Genomic DNA, 19,853 nt, shown 5'->3' on the forward strand with positions numbered 1-19,853 from the left:
AATGTCTTATGTCCTGTTTGTGAGTCAAAACAATCTTCTGAAGCCTGGAAACACATGTTGCAGGCAGGCCCTTCTCTTCCTTCTATGAAAACTATAAAACTATCAACCATACATTTGGAGGACCTAAGAATATATTATGAGATTGGTTGTCATGAAATCACCACCAATTCAAACAGCTCTAACTTAATCAGGATCCAAATATATGGGCTTCTCCCCATTCACCAATCACATCTCACATCTCACATCTCACATTAGTTTGGAGCCATATGCTGCAGAGAGTGGAGGTCAATGAGTTCCAACCCCAACTCAGGAATTCTACCCTCACCTCTTCCTATAAAGCCATAGAAAAATATGATGGATCAAGAAATGCTTTTGGATTCCACAACTCACATGGGATATCATTCAAAATAGAACATATTTAAATCAGATATCATTGGTATTGGATATGCCCTGACCAATGGCAAAGGACAGCTTTGACTTATGAACTTGGATGGGTGAATTGCATTTAATTGGATGTTGGCAGAACATGACTCTGTCCATTGCATGACATTTGACCCCTGATCCTCCAGATCTAGACTTGTTCAAGGTTGTAGATCTCAGCTTTTAACCTGAAAAAAAAAAAACAATTGTTCTTTTTTCTAACTTTCTCATTCTATGATTTAAGTGTACTGAGATTTAGTTCAAAAAAGTGATGTTCTCAAGACTAACAAGAAAATTTCACAGGCATCACTTACCTACTTCATCCATTGGGACAAGATGCAAGTGGTTTACAAATGTGCCCCTTGGACTGCTTTTTCTTGTCTCATGGAAGACCTCAAAGTATCAACCATGTGGCAAAGTGTGCCATGGAAATACTAAAAGACAAACCATGTGTGCCATGGTTGATGATGTTCTTCTTTTCTTATCCAAACTTACTGCAAAGTCTATGCCATTGATGATGGCTGGGCCACAGTGACAATGTCTATTGGACCCAATGGGCACCATAATCTACATCAGATTACCACCAGTGGGAGTAGTCATGTTATTGTCACTTCTCTCCTAGCTTTCAACCATGGAATCAATCTTATTGAGTTCATCACTAGAAAACAAACATAAAGATGGAACTCTGAAAATAACAGCCACCTTTGTTGGATTTCAGCTGCTATAAGAGCATACCTTGGAAATCATTGTAAGATGATATAAGGATTGCTACATGAGCTTACTGGTTAGGATGAGACTGCCTATATCTGAAGTCATAGTCCACATTCAACAGAGTTCTCATCAGAGTAACACGATCTTCTCCATCCAAATACCTAAATCCTCCTCGTGTTCAACCAATCACCACAGAAATATCCACTTGGGTCACAAAATTCTTCCAATCTCTACGCAAAGATATGTAGGATCACAAATTATCTTCGCATCCTCTCCTATGCTCATTTAAATAATCAATTGTAAAATTAGATCTTATGTAGAAAGGTCAAAAATTTGACTGAGAAAATTGATTTGTGAGTGACTGCAGAGCTCGAACAAAGGCATTACGTTTCTGACGCTTATATTTCCAAGCTGTAGCCAATCCAGTGGGTAGGGTCGCAGCTTCCCTTCTATGAAATCTCTATAAATCATGCCTTCATCCATCCCATAACGCCACCCTCTCTTTCTCTCTCTTCCTCCGTCATAATGCTTGGTACGATCTCTTTCTTTCTTTCTTTTTATCTTTTAGCTACTTTGCTACTCCCGACCTTTCATATTTGAGACTTTAAGGTGATGTTTTGTTCAAAGGGAAAAAAGGAAGATGATGCCAGTTTGAGCATACTAATCAACCAAGACGAAACTGCGGTTCATTGGATTACTCAAAGACGGTCCCAAAAACCGAATTTTCCCTATATCTTGAACCTTTTTGAGTTAAAAAGTTGTAGTTTTGGGCATCATTTGACCATATTTTCTGTCTTTTTAGTCTTCGAAAATGCGCTTTTTGCGCACCGACAGCCTAGAGGTCATGGTCCGGTTATCATGCGAACTACCGTTTCTGCTTTGATGAGGCTAAAGGATAAGCTTTGCAATCAATGGTAGCTTCTGCATAATCTAATGCGGTTGGTTTGGTGCTTAGTGCTTTTTCTTTGCTATATGACTGCAGCCTTCGAGCTGGTCTTATCTTTTCTGCTGTAGTTGGCTCCCATTAGTCTCAAAAGATTAGTCCTTTTAGCTGTATCTGATTCTTCGTCAAACCCTAGATGCAGATCCGAGCATCTCTGTTTTTGTTGTGCCAAGTGGCCATGGAGACCTTAATCTATTAATGTGCCTCGAGATGTAATGCCATTTTCTTTGCATTGATCCTCATCAAAATGTACACCAAAAGATTAATATAAGAACAAGGAGGTTTCTGGTTTCATTTCCTTGACCGATGATAACCTTTCGCGAAAAAAATGAAATTTTGTGATTCTTGGAGTTGTATAAGCTTTAGTGCACTAACTTTATAATCTTGCTGGTGCTTTTGGTTTTGGGCTTTTCTATTGCTTATCTTCCTTAGATTATGTTGCTTCATTTGACACTGGACTCTTATACTGTGTCCTCGCATCTTGACTTCTTTTGAGCTTTAGTATTGTCCTCTTCGAAATCGAATACAGTTAGGATATGGACCGTGCTTTTGTTGCCACTTGTGGTGATCAGTTACCTCACTGATTTAATTTCCCAACTGCATTTTGCAGTTCCTGCTGTAGGTTTAAAGCTCTAATTGATGATGACTTTATTTGCTTTTTTATGGATAGTTCGGTGTAGATGTTGTCAATGCTTTTTCATTCCAATAGGAAAAAAGATCGATCAGTTTTTCTTTAAGTATTTCGTTCTTAAGCAGTCTCTCTTCCAGGATTAAGCAATTAGTGGAGCTCTGTGGCATCATATGAGGATGGAGGGCCTGCGAAAACTTCTACTCGTTCTTTTGATCTTAGGATGCAGGGGGACATTGGGAGGAGCCGAGTACTTGAAGTATAAGGACCCCAAACAGCCATTGAATGCTCGAATAAATGATTTACTCAAACGCATGACTCTTGCTGAGAAAATTGGTCAAATGTCACAGATTGAGAGGGAAAATGCAACTGCTGATGTCTTGAAGACTTACTTTATAGGTATAAATGCTTCTTTCTCTTCAAAATCAGAATATGAAAATAGAAAGTGGTTTATTGAGCTGACTATTCTTTGCAGGTAGTGTTCTGAGTGGAGGAGGTAGTGTGCCTGCTCCACAAGCTTCTATTGAGACATGGGTGAATATGGTAAATGGCATGCAAAAGGCTGCTCTCTCTACCCGTTTGGGAATCCCAATAATTTATGGCATTGATGCCGTCCACGGTCACAGCAATGTCTACAAAGCTACCGTGTTTCCTCATAATGTTGGACTTGGAGCCACCAGGCAAGTGTTTTCGTAGTACACATGTTTTTGTCAGAATGTCAGTGCAATTTCTATCTTTCAGCCCTATTTTGGTGAAGATGAGCTAGATAGAACAAGGGAATCCAATTTCATGTGCTCTAGTTATCATTCAATGTGACAAGAGGTGCAGGTTCATGTTGAATGGTGACTGCCTGTCTTTACGCACATTGAGTTGAGAATAAGGTGTTCCAGATTACTGTGCTATAATCACTGGCCACTTGGTTCACAGAAAATAAATGCAGCATGTCCTTTATTTATGCTTGATGTAATGTTAAATGTTTATAAATATATGAGGGAAATCTAGCCACCAAAAGAATTTACAATTCTTCAGCCAACATATTTTGATCAAAATGCAGATACTTTTTGAACTATATCTGTTGCAGTATGGTCAAAATTTTCCTAGGTCTTACAGTTTTCCGATCTTTCATGTTTGACAACTTCCACACCAATGTATGCCTTTGGTCAATGCCTTATTCCACAATTAACAGTCTTTCCCAGAATTGATTAGTAACATCGCAAATGCATTTTTAATTACTTTGCAATTTGTAACTCCTCCAATTGTCATATGGAAGCAAACATTGTTACTAATGCTCGAGATTTTCGGCCTATTAGGCTAAATAATTTCTAATATGTAACCAACAATTTAAATATATTGCCATTGCTCACCCAAAAATGGATCCAATAAATAAATGTGCTTTTAGGTATTGCAGAAAGACTTCAGAATCTTGTCACTGATATTGAATCTGCTTTGACCAGGGATCCAGCACTTGTGAAGAAAATTGGTGCTGCCACTGCTCTTGAAGTTAGAGCGACAGGAATTCCCTATGTGTTTGCTCCATGTGTTGCGGTAATAACTGTATTTGCATTATGCTGATTTTGTAATTCCAAGTAACAGATACATAAACGGATGATGTTATCAAATAATTTCATTTAAAGGATTAATCTTCTTTTAAAATAGAGTTTCTTTTGAGCTTTTACAGGTTTGCAGAGATCCCAGGTGGGGTCGCTGTTATGAAAGCTACAGTGAAGATCCTAAACTTGTTAAAGAAATGACTGAGATTATCCCTGGCTTGCAAGGAGACATTCCAGCAAATTCTCGAAAAGGAGTTCCTTTTGTTGCTGGAAAGTATGGTATTTTTTTGTAGCAATGTGAACAAGTTTAAGATTCTATCAGTGGCCATACGAATCTAGTGAAATGTTTTACTCCCTCCATAAGGAATCACATGCATCTCTTGGAACCTGTTTGCATTCTTATGTTGAAGATGACATCAACATTGCACGATAAGGGTTATTGCTTATTTGCTTCTGAGATTGTCGTGGTTTAACCGTATGTAGATCAGATGAATCTTGTAGATCTGATCAATGCTGCAATTAGCTGATTTACTACAAAGTCCTGTTTTTTCAAGACCGATTTTGGTTAAAAATCTGAATGCCCTCCATATTTGTTGACAGCCCATGTTTTATCCAGAGAAAGTTTTTCAGTATCTCAAATCTCAGATAGTTCAAAGTAATCGAGTTATTATCATAGATAAGCATATTCATGTTTTTGGACAGATCTTTTGCTATTTTATTAATAAGTTAGTTTAAGTGTGTAAAGCACCAAACTCAATGAATGATACTCGATTTTTATAGATTGAGATTAAATGAATGCATTTTTCTTCAATTCCTGCAGGAGAAATGTTGCTGCCTGTGCTAAGCATTATGTTGGTGATGGTGGAACATACAAAGGAATCAATGAAAATAACACCATTATCAGTCAACATGGACTGCTTAGCATTCACATGCCTCCTTACTACAGTGCTGTCATAAAGGGTGTCTCTACAGTGATGGTTTCCTTTTCAAGTTGGAATGGGGTGAAGATGCATGCTAACCATTATCTAGTGACCGACTTTCTCAAAAACAAGCTCCGTTTCAGGGTTAGTGGACCTTCCAATTTAACAACCAGATGCATAAATTTTTGTCATTATGTTGGTCTGCAAGATGTTTAATGGCTTTTATATGTGTTATTTGTTCTTGAAGGGATTTGTAATCTCCGATTGGCAAGGAATTGACAGGATAACTTCCCCACCACATGCAAATTACTCTTATTCAATCCAGGCTGGAATACATGCTGGCATTGACATGGTTTGTTGTTGAGTTTTTTTTATAAATTATTTCCTCTTATACATTTATTTATTTAAACTTGAATTTCCTTATTGATGGCCAAGTACTATATCTCTTGTAGGTAATGATTCCATTTGCCTACACAGAATTCATCAAAGATCTGACCTACCAAGTCCAGAATAATGTAATACCCATGAGCCGAATAAATGATGCTGTACGGAGGATTCTTCGTGTAAAATTCACCGTGGGTCTCTTCGAGAATCCATATGCCGATCCTAGTTTAGCCGATCAGCTCGGGAAGAAGGTTAGCAACTTCCTCAACTTTTATAATCATTCTTGCGGTTAAAAGTTCTATCAATCAGGGACAAATGTAAAATGGCAAAAGGGAACTCAATCATCTACTGTCCAACTTGATATGCGTGTTCGTAAATAGTCAGTCTAACGGTTCCTTTTTTCTTTCAACAGGAACATCGCGATCTGGCTAGGGAAGCCGTGAGGAAATCACTTGTGCTTTTGAAAAATGGGAAGTCTGCCAATGACCCAATGCTCCCTCTTCCAAAGAAGGCAAAGAAAATCCTTGTTGCTGGAAGCCATGCTGACAACTTGGGTTATCAGTGTGGTGGGTGGACAATTACTTGGCAAGGGCTTAGCGGAAACAATAATACGATCGGTAAAAGGATAAAACATGACCTTCCCTTCGCTATCACAATCTTTCATAATAAATAGTCTATACTAACTAATTAAATTATTGTCTCTAACAGGAACCACTGTCCTTGATGCTGTTAAGTCAACGGTCGATCCAAGCACCAAGGTCATTTTTTCTGAGAACCCTGATCCAGAGTTTGTAAAGCAAAGCATGTTCTCCTATGCAATAGTGGTGGTTGGGGAGCATCCATATGCAGAAACCGACGGAGACAATCTAAATCTCACCATTCCCTATCCCGGTCCGAGCGTGATTCAGAACGTGTGCAGCTGCATCAAGTGTGTCGTCATTATAATCTCCGGGAGGCCCGTTGTGATCGAACCATACATCGGCATGATTGATTCCCTGGTGGCAGCATGGCTCCCTGGCACGGAAGGCCAAGGTGTAGCAGATGTTCTCTTTGGTGACTATGGCTTTTCCGGCAAGCTTTCTCGGACATGGTTTAAATCTGTTGAGCAACTCCCTATGAATTTTGATGATCCACATTATGACCCTCTTTTTCCATATGGTTTTGGTCTTACTACAATGCCAAGTAAGGCAAATTAGAAATCACTTTTGGCATTGGGGTCGAAAATGTGTGATCAATAAGAACATCATGTAGCACTTTGATTTGCCTTTCAGAATCAATAAAAGCAAGTTTATGCTCTTCTTCTATCCACCTCCTTATATGTAAATGTAGGAAAGGTTTTAGATTTCATTGCATGATTCAAGCAATTCTGTTGATGCTATCTTTTGATAAGACCAGAATATACTGTCTCAGATTTAAATGCTCCGTTGTTCTGACAACACACAATGAAGCAAAAAGAAAAGCATGGATATTTGTGGCTGAGGATCTTATATTTAAAGGGTCAAATATATCATATTAAAATCTATGATAAATATGCATACAAATTTACAAGGATATATATGACTGAATCCTTTTGCTTCTTCCCCTCATTGGGATTCTATCCAAACTTCTTATTTTCCACATATGTACCATAGGATCAATCTTCTGTTTCCTATAAACCGTTGGATTGAAATCGAAACTATACAATAATTGGAGACTATCCGACAATACATGGAACGGAACCAACGGGACCTCTGTCAGGATCTCAACGGTCGCGAAATTTGAATTGCCCCGATCTCTACCGTCCATTTCGCACATCTGGACCGTCCGATCCAAGTAAAGAACCATTAAAGCCAAATAAAGCGACTCGGTTGTATCGCAACGCTCATCCCATTTCCCAAATCCCCGTATCTCTTCCTCCAGATCAGTCTTCTCTTTGGCTTGGCCTTCACGATCCCGTCTTGGAACCTGGCCGCTGCTGCAGAAAATTAGGGTCTTCTTTTCTCGATTCTTTCTTTTGCTTCTGGTTTTCTTCGGGTTAGGATGCCGGCGGTCGTAGAACCTGGGAGCGTCGGCAGCGGAGTTAGGTTTAAAGAGCCCACGGCGGATTCCCTGGCGGCGGAGGTGACAGGGAATTGTGACCGGGGAGGCGCTCTGGGCGGCTTGCCGATGCAGAGGTTCGAGCCGAGGGAAGACCCGTCTTTCTGGAAGGATCACAATGTGCAGGTACTTGAAGGTTCTTGGATTGAAAGTTAGGGTCTTGGAGGCATAGTCGTCGTACACTCTGATTGGTAGAGGAAACAGTAAAAAAAGTATTATTTTTGGCTTAATTTCATCTTTTTCAGTATTAGCTTCTGAAATGCATTATCTGTGAAAATTGGTTTATCTCGTCTGAGGTTACATTCCAATGTTGCTTTTAGTGGAAACAAATGAATTTCTTTACCATATCAGGTTTTCTGAGTTGCTTTTGTTCCATTAAAATCGGTCTGTCTTGTTGTGTTCTCATTTTCTTACTTTAAGTAGGTTGTGATTCGAATTCGGCCACTTAGCAGTTCTGAGATAACCCTGCAAGGACAGAGCAGATGCATCAGACAGGACAGCTGCCAAAAACATTACTTGGATTGGACATTGAGTCTCGTTTCACCTTTGATCTCATTGCTGATGAGCATGTCAGCCGGGTACAAAGTATTTTCACCCTTTTTCTGGTCCTACTCCATTATATCATATCTTTGATAGACTGATGCATTTGGTGCGTAACATGAGAACCTACTCAAAGTGGCTGGTGTCCCAATGGTTGAGAATTGTGTAGCAGGCTATTACAGCTGTATGTTTGCTTATGGCCAAGTGAGTTCTAGCTATAGCATTTTTAAGTATTTTATTTGTATACAGCTTCTACTGAACTGAACATGTCACGCTTTATTCTTTGTAGGAATTAGAGATAAGAAATTTAGTAACTGATGAGGACGGAGCTGACCGCATGTTGTGAGGCGGCTAAGTAGATGCTAAGTTCTTCTCCCACAGTCACTGAGGCGAGGCGAGGAAGGTTGGCCAAGTGTTGTTTGATTTGTCCGAAAGCTTCCTCACACTGGAGCGTCCACCGAAGGTCATTCGGGTTCTTTAGCGCTCGGAAGAAAGCGAGGCAGCGATAAGTCTTCCATTCAGTCGTTGTAGGTCCTTGATCGTCCGAGGGGTTTGCATATCAATGATCGCTTGGACCTTTTCTGGGTCGACGTCGATTCCTCTTTCGTGTATGATGAATCCGAGGAACCTTCCCGAGTTGACGCCGAAGACACATTTCGTCGGGTTGAGTCGTAGACCATAGCTTCGTAGCGTGGCGAATGTCTCGGTCAAGTCGGCTAGGTGGTCCGTCGGGGCGTGACTTTTCACGATCATGTCGTCAATGTAGACCTCTACGTTTCGCCCTATCTGTTGAGCAAACATTTTGTTTACGGCTCTCTGATAGGTTGCGTCCGCATTCTTTAACCCGAACGACATCACTTTGTAGAAATATACTCTCAGGTTGGTGAGGAAAGCCGTGTGTTCCTGGTCTTCGGGCGCCATTCGGATTTGATTGTAGCTAGAGAAGGCGTCCATGAATGAGAGGTGGGCATGCCCGGCAGTTGCGTCTATGAGCTGGTCGATCCTTGGGAGCGGATAGCAGTCCTTCGGGCATGCACTGTTGAGACTGGTGTAGTCAACACACATCCTCCAGCTCCCATTGTGTTTCTTTATCAGAACTACATTAGACAACCATCGCGGGTACTTGACTTCCTCTATGAAGCCAGCCGCTAGGAGCCGCTCTACTTCTTCGCGAACGACTGTCGCTCTACTTCTTCGCGAACGATTTGTTGCCTATCTGGGGCCTGGGGCCGCGGTTTTTGCTTCACTGGCCGAGCATCAGGTGATATGTTGAGTTGGTGTTGGGCGGCCTTTGGATCTACGCCTGTCATATCAGATGGCGACCAAGTGAAGACCAGCAAGAAGCTGACGAGCTGTTTCTACTCCTCCTCGGGTATTTCCGACCCGACCTTGATGGTCCGGTCCGGGCGATCCTTCATCAATGGCACGTCGCGGGTAGGGGCCGACGGCTCAGGACGCGGGTTCAACCTCTTTTTCTCCCTTGGATCATCCAGGGGCCTGTCAGTCTTCGCCCTTTTGTGCAGGGAAACCGCCGTTAGGTAACACTGCCTGGATTCCCGAGGGCTCCCCCAAACCCCCCCTGTTCCCGCGTGGGTCGGGAACTTCACGATCTTGTGGTAAGTGGAGACCACGGCCCTGATTTTGTTGAGGGTGAGGCGACCAAGAATGTCGTTGTACGTTGTGGGGAGATCCATCACTAAGAAGGTGGACATCACCGTTTTGGTCCTGGGTGGTGTTCCTAGGGTCAGGGGCAAAGTGACGGCCCCCAATGGTGAGATCGAGTCGCCAGTGAATCCAGTGAGCGCCGAGCAGATGGGTTCCAAAGCCTCCTTAGCAAGTCTCAGCTTCTGGAAGGCATCAAGATATAAGCACATCAGCCGAGCTCCACGTTGGCGATTCTAGCCATTATTACGAGCGCGTCATCGTGCTCCTGTCGCTCAGCACCCTCGGGGGGAAATGCGACCCGAGGGTCGGGGCCGCCTCGGGGAGTGTCGTCCTTGGCCGAGCGGGCGTACGCCTTCCTTCCGGACATGCTGATCCTGTCGGACGCCGGGCCGCCTGAGATGACGTTAATGAGGCGCTCAACGGGTCCATCCGGGTGGGGTGACGGATCCCTACCCTGTTGAGCGTACTGACTGAGGTGTCCTCTGCGGCCGAGCTCGTAGATCTGCCGTGACAGCTCGCAGCATTCGTCAGTATCGTGTCCGTTTTGCCGATGGAAGCGACAATACTTGGACTGGTCGGCTAACTCCCGCGGGCTCCTCATCGGGAAGGGGGCCTTGAGCAGCCCCCTTTCCTTTATTTCGAGAAATATCTCCGTTCAGGACGCACCCGAAGAAGGCATGGGAGGCCTTAGCGCGGGAGAATCAGGCTGGTTCAGCTTGTGCCTTGGTGCGAGAGGCAGCTGTCCCCGAGCTGGCTCCGGCCTTTCCCTCTTGTGTTCTTGTCGCTTCCCGGCCATCCAGGCTTCGGCCGCTACGAACTGGTTCGCGCGTTGGAGCATCTCGGGCACCGTAACGGGGGGCCGCTCCACGAGAGACCAGGAAAACCTGGAGGGGCGCAAGCCTATCATGAACGCCTGCATTGACAGGGAGGGGTGAGCGTCCGGCAATTCCCGGATTCTTGTGGCAAAATGATTTATATAAAGGGAGAGGGGCTCGTCCTCCCTCTGGGTGAGTCCGATGAGGAACGCCACGGAAGGCTTCGGCCGCACGTAGGCCACGAAGTGGAGCTCGAAATCCTTGACGAGTTGATCGAATGAAGCGATCGTTGCGGTCTTCAAGCCGTCATACCACGCGAGGGCTAGCCCTCTCAGAGTGGTAGGGAATGCTCTGCATGTCAAGGCATCCGAGGTTCCATATAGCGTCATTTGGGCGCGGAAAGCCGTCACATGATCCATAAGTGTCCAGGGGGGGGAGTCGGAAGCTCGGGGGGACCGCATGGTCCAATATCTCGGGCGTAAACGGGGATCCCCGGCGTATGTCTTCCCCAAACTCCCCCCTTGCCCTGCGGACCTCCTTCTGCATATTGTCGAGCCGCTGGTTGACGAAGCGCAACTGAGCACGCAGGGAATCTGCACACTCCAAAGGTAATGCCCCGGGCTCCGAGTGGCCTTTCGGGTCGAACATCGCCTGACCCCCTGGTGGGGATGACGGCACCCGAGGCGAAGCAGGGAGCTCCCGAGGCGGTGTGGGAGCCAGACTGGGCGACTCCCGTTGTCGCAACGGTTGGGCAGCCGAGGGGCATGACGGATGGGAAAAAAAGGGAACAATGGATTGCACCATATCGGTCAGTAGTCGGACTTGATGGGTGAGGTCATGGAAGGCTTCGGATTATACGGGCGATGGATCAGTGGGGGCGCCGATGGGTGGTGACAGGCCCGGATCGTTGAATATCCGCCAATAGCGCTCGGGAATAGGGGAGGTTTGGGGGAGCCCTCGGGAATCCAGGCAGTGTTACCTAACGGCGGTTTCCCTGCATAAAAGGGCGAAGACTGACAGGCCCCTGGATGATCCAAGGGAGAAAAAGAGGTCGAACCCGCGTCCTGAGTCGTCGGCCCCTACCCGCGACGCGACGTGCCATTGATGAAGGATCGCCCGGACCGAACCATCAAGGTCGGGTCGGAAATACCCGAGGAGTAGAAACAGCTCGTCAGCTTCTTGCAAGAGAACGCCGACGTCTTCGCTTGGTCGCCATCTGATATGACAGGCGTAGATCCAAAGGCCGCCCAACACCACCTCAACATATCACCTAATGCTCGGCCGGTGAAGCAAAAATCGCGGCCCCTGGCCCCAGATAGGCAACAAGCCGTCCGCGAAGAAGTAGAGCGGCTCCTAGCGGCTGGCTTCATAGAGGAAGTCAAGTACTCGTGATGGTTGTCTAATGTAGTTCTGGTAAAGAAACACAATGGGAGTTGGAGGATGTGTGTTGACTACACCAGTCTCAACCGTGCATGCCCGAAGGACTGCTATCCGCTCCCAAGGATCGACCAGCTCGTTGACGCAACTGTCGGGCATGCCCGCCTCTCATTCATGGACGCCTTCTCTGGCTACAATCAAATCCGAATGGCGCCCGAAAACCAGGAACACACGGCTTTCCTCACCAACCTGGGAGTATATTTCTACAAAGTGATGTCGTTCGGGTTAAAGAATGCGGGTGCAACCTATCAGAGAGCCGTAAATAAAATGTTTGCTCAACAGACAAGGCGAAACGTAGAGGTCTATGTTGACGACATGATCGTGAAAAGTCACGCCCCGGTGGACCACCTAGCCGACTTGACCGAGACATTCGCCACGCTACGAAGTTATAGTCTACGACTCAACCCTGCGAAATGTGGCTTCAGCGTCAACTCGGGAAGGTTCCTCGGATTCATCAGACACGAAAGAGGAATCGACGTCGACCCAGAAAAGGTCCAAGCGATCATTGATATGCAAACCCCTCGGACGATCAAGGACCTACAGCGACTGAATGGAAGACTTGCTGCCTTATCCCGGTTTCTGTCCCGGTCGGGCGATCGCTGCCTCGCTTTCTTCCGAGCGCTAAAGAACCTGAAGGACCTTCGGTGGACGCCCCAGTGTGAGGAAGCTTTCGGACAAATCAAACAACACTTGGCCAACCTTCCTCGCCTCGCCTCAGTGACTGTTGGAGAAGAACTTAGCATCTACTTAGCCGCCTCACAACATGCGGTCAGCTCCGTCCTCATCAAAGAAACCTCCGGCGAGCAATTACCGGTCTACTACGTCAACCATGTCCTGAATGGACCTGAGGAGCGATATCCACCAATTGAGAAGCTTGCTCTGGCGCTCGTACTGGCGGCCCGGAGCTTCCAAACCCACTCGGTCAAGGTAATCACCGACCAACCCCTCAGGCAGGTGTTATCAAAATTTGACGTTGCAGGTCGGCTCCTCGAGTGGTCGGTGGAGCTTGGAGAGTTCCACATACATTACGCATCAAGAACCGCCGTTAAAGCACAGGCGATGGCCGACTTTATCTCGGAACTCGCCCAGACTGAAGGACAGGCTTCCAGCCAACCCGGAGAAGCTTGGATCCTACAAGTAGACGGCTCGTCCGCTTCGACCGGGGCCGGTGCGGGACTAGTTCTATCAGCCCCCGACGGGCGTTCGTTCGAGCGTGCCCTCCGCTTCGGGTTCCACGCGACCAATAACAAAGCCGAATATGAGGCACTCCTAGCGGGACTCAAGTTATCCCGTGAAATGCAGGTGGATGCCATCAACGTCCTCACCGACTCACAGCTAGTGGCCGAGCAACTCAACGGTGGGTACGAGGCCAGGGAACCCGCCATGGCGAAGTACCTTGCAGAGGTAAAAAGCATAGCCTCCAATTTCTCTCATTATACGATATCCAGAGTGTCGCGATGCCGGAACGAGCGAGCCGACGAGTTGGCTAAGTTGGCCTCAAAATCAACTTCCAGCGCCCACCTCGAGATCGAGGAGCTCCCCTCTCGCGCCATCTCGGTCTCATCTGTGTCTACGACCGACACTCGAGCCACATGGGTGGAGGAGATGCTGCGCTACAAACGCGATGGGATCCTTCCCGTCGACGAGGCTTCGGCTTGGCGCATCCGCCGAACGCAAGCATGGTACTCCGAGGCAAACGGACGGCTTTATAAGCGGTCCTTCTCTCACTCGCTTCTGCGATGCCTCGGGCCAGAAGAGGCATTGACGGTTTTGGCCGAGGTCCATGAAGGGATTTGCGGAGAGCATATTGTCGGGCGGACCTTGGCCTACAAAATCCTTCGCCAAGGGTACTATTGGCCCACCATGGTCCGAGACTAATTGCTTGCCTTAATCGTAGTTAGAACATTAATTGAGTTAGGATTGGGAGGTGATCCCACTAACTCAGTTAGGGCCCAACTGGGCCCTTAACATGGCTGAATTGGGCCGGATTGGACAGCCCATTCAGCACCTGAAACCACAGCCGGCGGTGGCATCGCCTGGTGACCCAGTCTCCCAAGCGGTCTGGGCGGTGGTACCATCGACAGTTAATGTTATCAGGTGGTGGTACGACCAATACCTCAAAATCCGGGGATGTGACACTTTTTGTCTCCAATTTTAAAGTCATTGGGGCCTATAAATACCCCACCATTTTCTGCATGAAAGGACACAAAAGTGTTTAATATATTCTTGAATCTTTGGGGTGTTAAGTGTTGTAAATGTGAGAAAGAGTCCTCCCCTCCCTCTCTTAGCTTTGTAAACATCCAAGAAAGAGGAGTGAGGCTTGTAAGGGTTATCTCATAAACCCGGCAAAATGAAAAACGAGCTATAAAAGGTGGTTGGTCTTCGCCTAGTAAAGGAAGGCTATTAGTGGACGCTGGTAACCTCGACGGATGAGGAATCGGAAGTGGACATAGGTCACAATGACCGAACCACTCTAAATTCTGGTTTGTTTGTTTATTTGTGTAATTTACATTACTGCAAACTTCCTTAACCTTCGCTTTGCACTCTTACAAAAGCTTTCAAGTTCAATATCTTTCTGAAACAGATTGAATCGAAATATTTTTTGGAATCAATGATTTCTTTTGCTGCACTAATTCGCCCCCCCCCCCCCCCCCCCCCCCTCTCCTCTTAGACATTTTGACTTGTCACCACCTGAATAAACTATCTATGACTCTTAGACATTTTGACTTGTCACCACCTGAATAAACTGTCTATGCCTTTTTGTTGATGACAAAGGGGGAGAAGTTGTCACCACCTGAATAAACTATCTATGGCTCTTAGACATTTTGACTTGTCACCACCTGAATAAACTGTCTATGCCTTTTTGTTGATGACAAAGGAGGAGAAGTAGATGAAATCTCTTATATTGTGTTTACTTTGATGTTATAATCTTATGTTGCTTACCTTGATCTTGAAATTTTATGCTGAAAATTTCTATGTTATTGTGATCTCTTCAATGCTGAAAATTTCTGTGATATTATGATTTCTTTACCATACAAATGATGCAATATCATATTCTTAATATTGTGAACTTTTGAATGTCACACTATAATAATGATGATATTTCATGCAAGTAGTGATGAAAGGCTATGCCGAAACATTTTATCATGCATGAAGTGATTGTGCATTTAATATCTTGATGACTTGAAATTTTGATGATGCACAATGCATGTGATTTCTAATTTCAATCAAAGCTTGAATTCAAGGATTTAAGTTTGTATGGCATATAGATAGGGGAGTTAAGATTAACACATTCACCAATTGGTTGTCATCATAAAAAAGGGGAAGATTATTGAATCTCGGATTTTGATGATAAAATCAATTGGTAAATTGTTTGACTTAATCTATGTGTTGAGATAAGTGTACAGGATTAGCTACGATGGTAGTAAGGCGTAAAGCTGATGATGGGTCGGAGTCGAAGATTCGGACGATGTACCGGGACCTTGCCGAGAGCTCATTTAAAGATCGTCGAGAGTTCGTTAGAAGATCATCGAGAGTTCGTCTGAAGATTGCCAAGATTTTGTCGGGAGTTCGCCGAAAGCATGTCGGAAGACTCGCCGAGAAGTTCGTTGGAGGATCGCCGAGAGAAAAATCGACATAATGGACTAATTGCTTGCCTTAATCGTAGTTAGAACATTAATTGAGTTAGGATTGGGAGGTGATCCTACTAACTCAGTTATGGGCCAACTGGGCCCTTAATAGGGCTGAATTGGGTCGGATTAGACAGCCCATTCCGTACTTGAAACCACGGTCGGCGGTGGCATCGCCTGGTGACCCAGTCTCCCAAGTGGTCTGGGCGGTGGTATCGTCAACAGTTAATGCAGTCAGGCGGTGGTACCGCCAATACCTCGAAATCTGGGGATGTGATACTTTTTGTCTCCAATTTTAAAGTCAGGGCCTATAAATACCCTACCTTTTTCTGCATGAAAGGGCACAAAAGTATTTAACATATTCTTGAATCTCTGGGGTGTTAAGTGTTGTAAAAGTGAGAAAGAGTCCTCCCCTCCCTCTCTTAGCTTTGTAAACATCCGAGAAAGAGGAGTGAGGCTTATAAGGGTTATCTCTTAAACTCGGTAAAAGGAAAAAGAGCTATAAAAGGTAGTTAGTCTTCGCCTATTGAAAGAAGGCTATTAGTGGACGCCCGTGACCTCGACGGATGAGGAATCGAAAGTGGACGTAGGTCACAACAACTGAACCACTCTAAATTCTGATTTATTTTTCTATTTGTGCAATTTACATTACTGCAAACTTCCTTAACATTCTTTTTGCACTCCTACGAAAGCTTTCAAGTTCAATATCTTTTTGAAACAGATTGAATCGAAACGAATATTTTTCGGAATCAATGATTTCTTTCGCTGCACTACCCCCTTAGACATTTTGACTTATCACTACTTGAATAAACTGTCTATGTCTTTTTGCTGATGACAAAGGGTGAGAAGTAGACAAAATCTCTTCAATTGTGTTTACTTTGATGTTATAATCTTATGTTGCTTACCTTGATATTAAAATTTTATGTTGAAAATTTCTATGTTATTGTGATCTCTTCACTGCTAAAAATTTCTATGATGTTGTGATTTCTTTACCATACAAATGATGTAATATTATATTATTAATATTGTGAACTTTTGAATGTCATAATACAATAGTGATGATATTTCATGCAAGTAGTGATGAAAGGTTATGCCGAAACATTTTATCATGCATGAAGTGATTGTGCATTTAATATCTTGATGACTTGATATTATGGTGATGCACAATGCATGTGATTTCTAATTTCGATCAAAGCTTGAATTCAAGGTTGTGAATTCAAGTTTGTGTGGCATATAGATATGGGGAGTTAAGATTAACACTTTCACCAATTGGTTATCATCATAAAAGAAGAGGAGATTATTGAATCTCGAATTTTGATGATGAAATCAATTGGTAAATTGTTTGACCTAATTTATGTGTTGAGATAAGTGTGCAGGATTAACTATGATAGCAATAAGGCATAAAGCTGATGATGGGCCAGAGTCAAAGATTCGGACGATGTACCAATTGATTTACCGAAGAGCTCATCTGAAGATCACCGAGAGTTCGTCGGAAGATCGTCGAGAGTTCGTCGGAAGATCGCTAAGAGTTCATCGGAAGCATGTTGGAAGACTCACTGAGAAGTTCGTTGGAGGATCGCCGAGAGAAAAATCGACATAACGGACTAATTGCTTGCCTTAATCATAGTTAGAATATTAATTGAGTTAGGATTGAGAGGTGATCCCACTAACTCAGTTAGGAATTAACTGGGCCCTAAACAGAGCTGAATTGGGCCGGATTGGACAATCGATTCAGCATTTGAAACCACGACTAACGGTGGCACCACTTGGTGACCCAGTCTCCCAAGTGGTATGGGCGGTGGTACCGTCGACAGTTAATGATGTCAGGCGGTGGTACCATCGGAGCTCGGTCTCCGAGCTTTGTCAAGCGGTCGTATCGGCCAGACTAAGCGGTGGTACCGCCCAGTGTCAAGTGTTAGGCGATGGTACCGCTAGTACCCCGAAATTCGGGGATGTGACACTTTTTTACTCCAATTTTGAAGTTATTTGGGCCTATAAATACCCTACCCTTTTCTGCATAAAAGGGCATAAAAGTATTCAACATATTCTTGAATCTCTGGGATGTTAAGTGTTATAAAAGTGAGAAAGAGTCCTCCCCTCCCTCTCTTAGCTTTGTAAACATCCAAGAAAAAGGAGTGAGGCTTATAAGGGTTATCTCCTAAACTCGGTAAAAGGAAAAAGAGTTATAAAAGGTGGTTGATCTTTGCCTATTGAATGAAGGCCATTAGTGGACGCCGATGACCTCGACGGAGGAGGAATCGAAAGTGGACGTAGGTTACAACGACCGAATCACTCTAAATTCTGGTTTGCTTTTTTCTATTTGTGCAATTTACATTTCTGCAAACTTCCTAAACCATCTCTTTGCACTCTTACGAAAGCTTTCAAGTTCAATATCTTTCTGAAACGGATTGAATCGAAAGAAATATTTTTCGGAATCAACGATTTCAAATAGGTCATGACACACGAAAACTAAGTCATTCAGAGGTAGTTTTGCTCATTCTTGTGAGCGATCGCTCTATAGCCTTACAAACTATTCGTGCTCATAGTTTTCAAGCAAAAACACAAAAACAAAGCAAAACATGTTGTCAAACATATGTATAAGCAAACAAAAAGCGACGAATGGTCCTTTGACGAAGGTGTTGCAGGTACGTGACGATCGTCTGTGACACATTGAAGCAAACTATTCATGCTCACAGTTTTCAAGCAAAAACACACAAAAACAAGGCAAAACATGTTGTCAAACATATATATAAGTAAACAAAAAGCGATGAATGGTCCGTTGACGAAGGTGTTATGGGTACGTGACGATTGTTCGTGACACAAACTTTTCTCTTCATGTCCTTCCCTTCGGAGGTTTTGGAGACCTTGGACTACTCTGTCTTGCTGAACAAACTATGCACTGTACCACCATTATGAACGCACTTGCTAGATTATGACTCTTCGTCAATACAATCTCACTGCACTTTTCAAGGCCTAGCAACATATTGAACTTACTACACACTTCAACCTCCTACGAACGATCCTTCTCATGTTGAAGATAAAGTTTTCATACTCTATGGCACCGAGTTGCGGTCAGTTTGGGATGTCTACGGATAGTCTATCGTCTGCATACAAGCCCTTGCATAACTACTAAATTCTTTGAGTTAGCAATTTCCCTCACCTTTGTGAGTTTTGCATAACTTTTTTAGTTGTTGAGCAACCTATCCCTCGCACGACCTCATCCTTTACCAAGCGCTCTGCTTGCCTTGAGTACTATCATGTTTGGTTGCCAATGTTGAGCTATGGCTCGAACTCAGTAATCCCAACCTTTGGCGTTGTGTTTTCTCAACTCGCTTGTCCTCGTGGTGTCACTCGTGTAAAGGATTAGTCATTCTTCTGAATACCAATACTGTATGTCTGTTTCTTTGACCAACTCCTTTCCCTATGTCTCTATGCTTGTTTACCTCAAACAGTTGCGCGTACTGGCTGCCCTCAATGTAGCCCCGTTAGGTCCCCTACGTTTGTATGTTAAGTATTTCTAAGTATGCTTATTTTATTCTAATACCATCTATCATGGAGTTAGTTAGTTTTGCTTAAGTTGTATGACACCCTTATGTGTTTGTCTATAAAGGGTTAGCCTCCCCGAAACCTTTTATGATCTCTTAAGGACCTATAAAAAAAAAGAATTAGAGGAAGCATTTTTCTCGGATCCTCTAAGTAGACATTTCAACAAACACTTGATAGACAATGCAAATTACAACCATAAACTTCACAAGATCTGAACGGTCACACGACAAATTACAACAATGCAAATTTCAGGATAAGTGCTCACATGACACTGCTGCGGAATAAGGTAGCAAGCCAGTAGACACTACTCTAAATGTCCAACCAATCATGTGCCACATGGATAGCTCCAAGGTGTTGTGCTATCTAATACTTTACACCACTCTGCAGAGCTAAAAAATCCTAAAATAATTATTTGGATGATTTGTTTTTGGATAGTTTTGCTTATGTCACACAACCTGCATTTACAGGGCTAAAACAGCTACAAAAGTCAATTAAAATGAGACTGTCAAGTCTATTGTAAACCCTCTTTACATGTGCAAAGTATGAATAAAATCAAAAAATATAGACATACATAAATATTACATCAAAC

General features: G+C 44.1%; 2 protein-coding genes across 8 annotated transcripts; one reads left to right on the forward strand and one right to left on the reverse strand.

Annotated features, from left to right (window-relative positions):
• Positions 1–1,508: 1,508 nt before the first annotated feature.
• LOC135582547 (uncharacterized) lies at positions 1,509–6,860 on the forward strand. 7 transcript variants are annotated; one of them, XM_065182284.1, is made up of 11 exons: positions 1,559–1,663; positions 1,759–2,069; positions 2,843–3,101; positions 3,178–3,382; positions 4,157–4,247; positions 4,381–4,526; positions 5,073–5,316; positions 5,420–5,524; positions 5,625–5,807; positions 5,969–6,173; positions 6,265–6,860. In XM_065182284.1, exons 3-11 carry the CDS (start codon positions 2,876–2,878, stop codon positions 6,750–6,752), a joined length of 1,893 nt encoding a protein of 630 aa, XP_065038356.1. In that variant the 5' UTR covers positions 1,559–1,663; positions 1,759–2,069; positions 2,843–2,875; the 3' UTR covers positions 6,753–6,860. The 7 variants fall into 7 exon arrangements, with proteins under 7 accessions (XP_065038351.1, XP_065038356.1, XP_065038352.1 ...); XM_065182285.1 differs by lacking the exon at positions 1,559–1,663 and having other exon boundaries at positions 1,764–1,838; positions 1,934–2,069; XM_065182281.1 differs by lacking the exon at positions 1,559–1,663 and having other exon boundaries at positions 1,783–1,838; positions 1,934–2,045.
• Positions 6,861–10,045: 3,185 nt separating this feature from the next.
• On the reverse strand, positions 10,046–10,438 carry LOC135675195 (uncharacterized). Its single transcript, XM_065185469.1, has one exon. It carries the CDS (start codon positions 10,436–10,438, stop codon positions 10,046–10,048), a length of 393 nt encoding a protein of 130 aa, XP_065041541.1.
• Positions 10,439–19,853: the final 9,415 nt, after the last annotated feature.

The sequence above is a fragment of the Musa acuminata genome, chromosome BXJ1-5, assembly GCF_036884655.1.
Source record: "Musa acuminata AAA Group cultivar baxijiao chromosome BXJ1-5, Cavendish_Baxijiao_AAA, whole genome shotgun sequence".
Classification (NCBI taxonomy): Eukaryota; Viridiplantae; Streptophyta; class Magnoliopsida; order Zingiberales; family Musaceae; genus Musa; species Musa acuminata.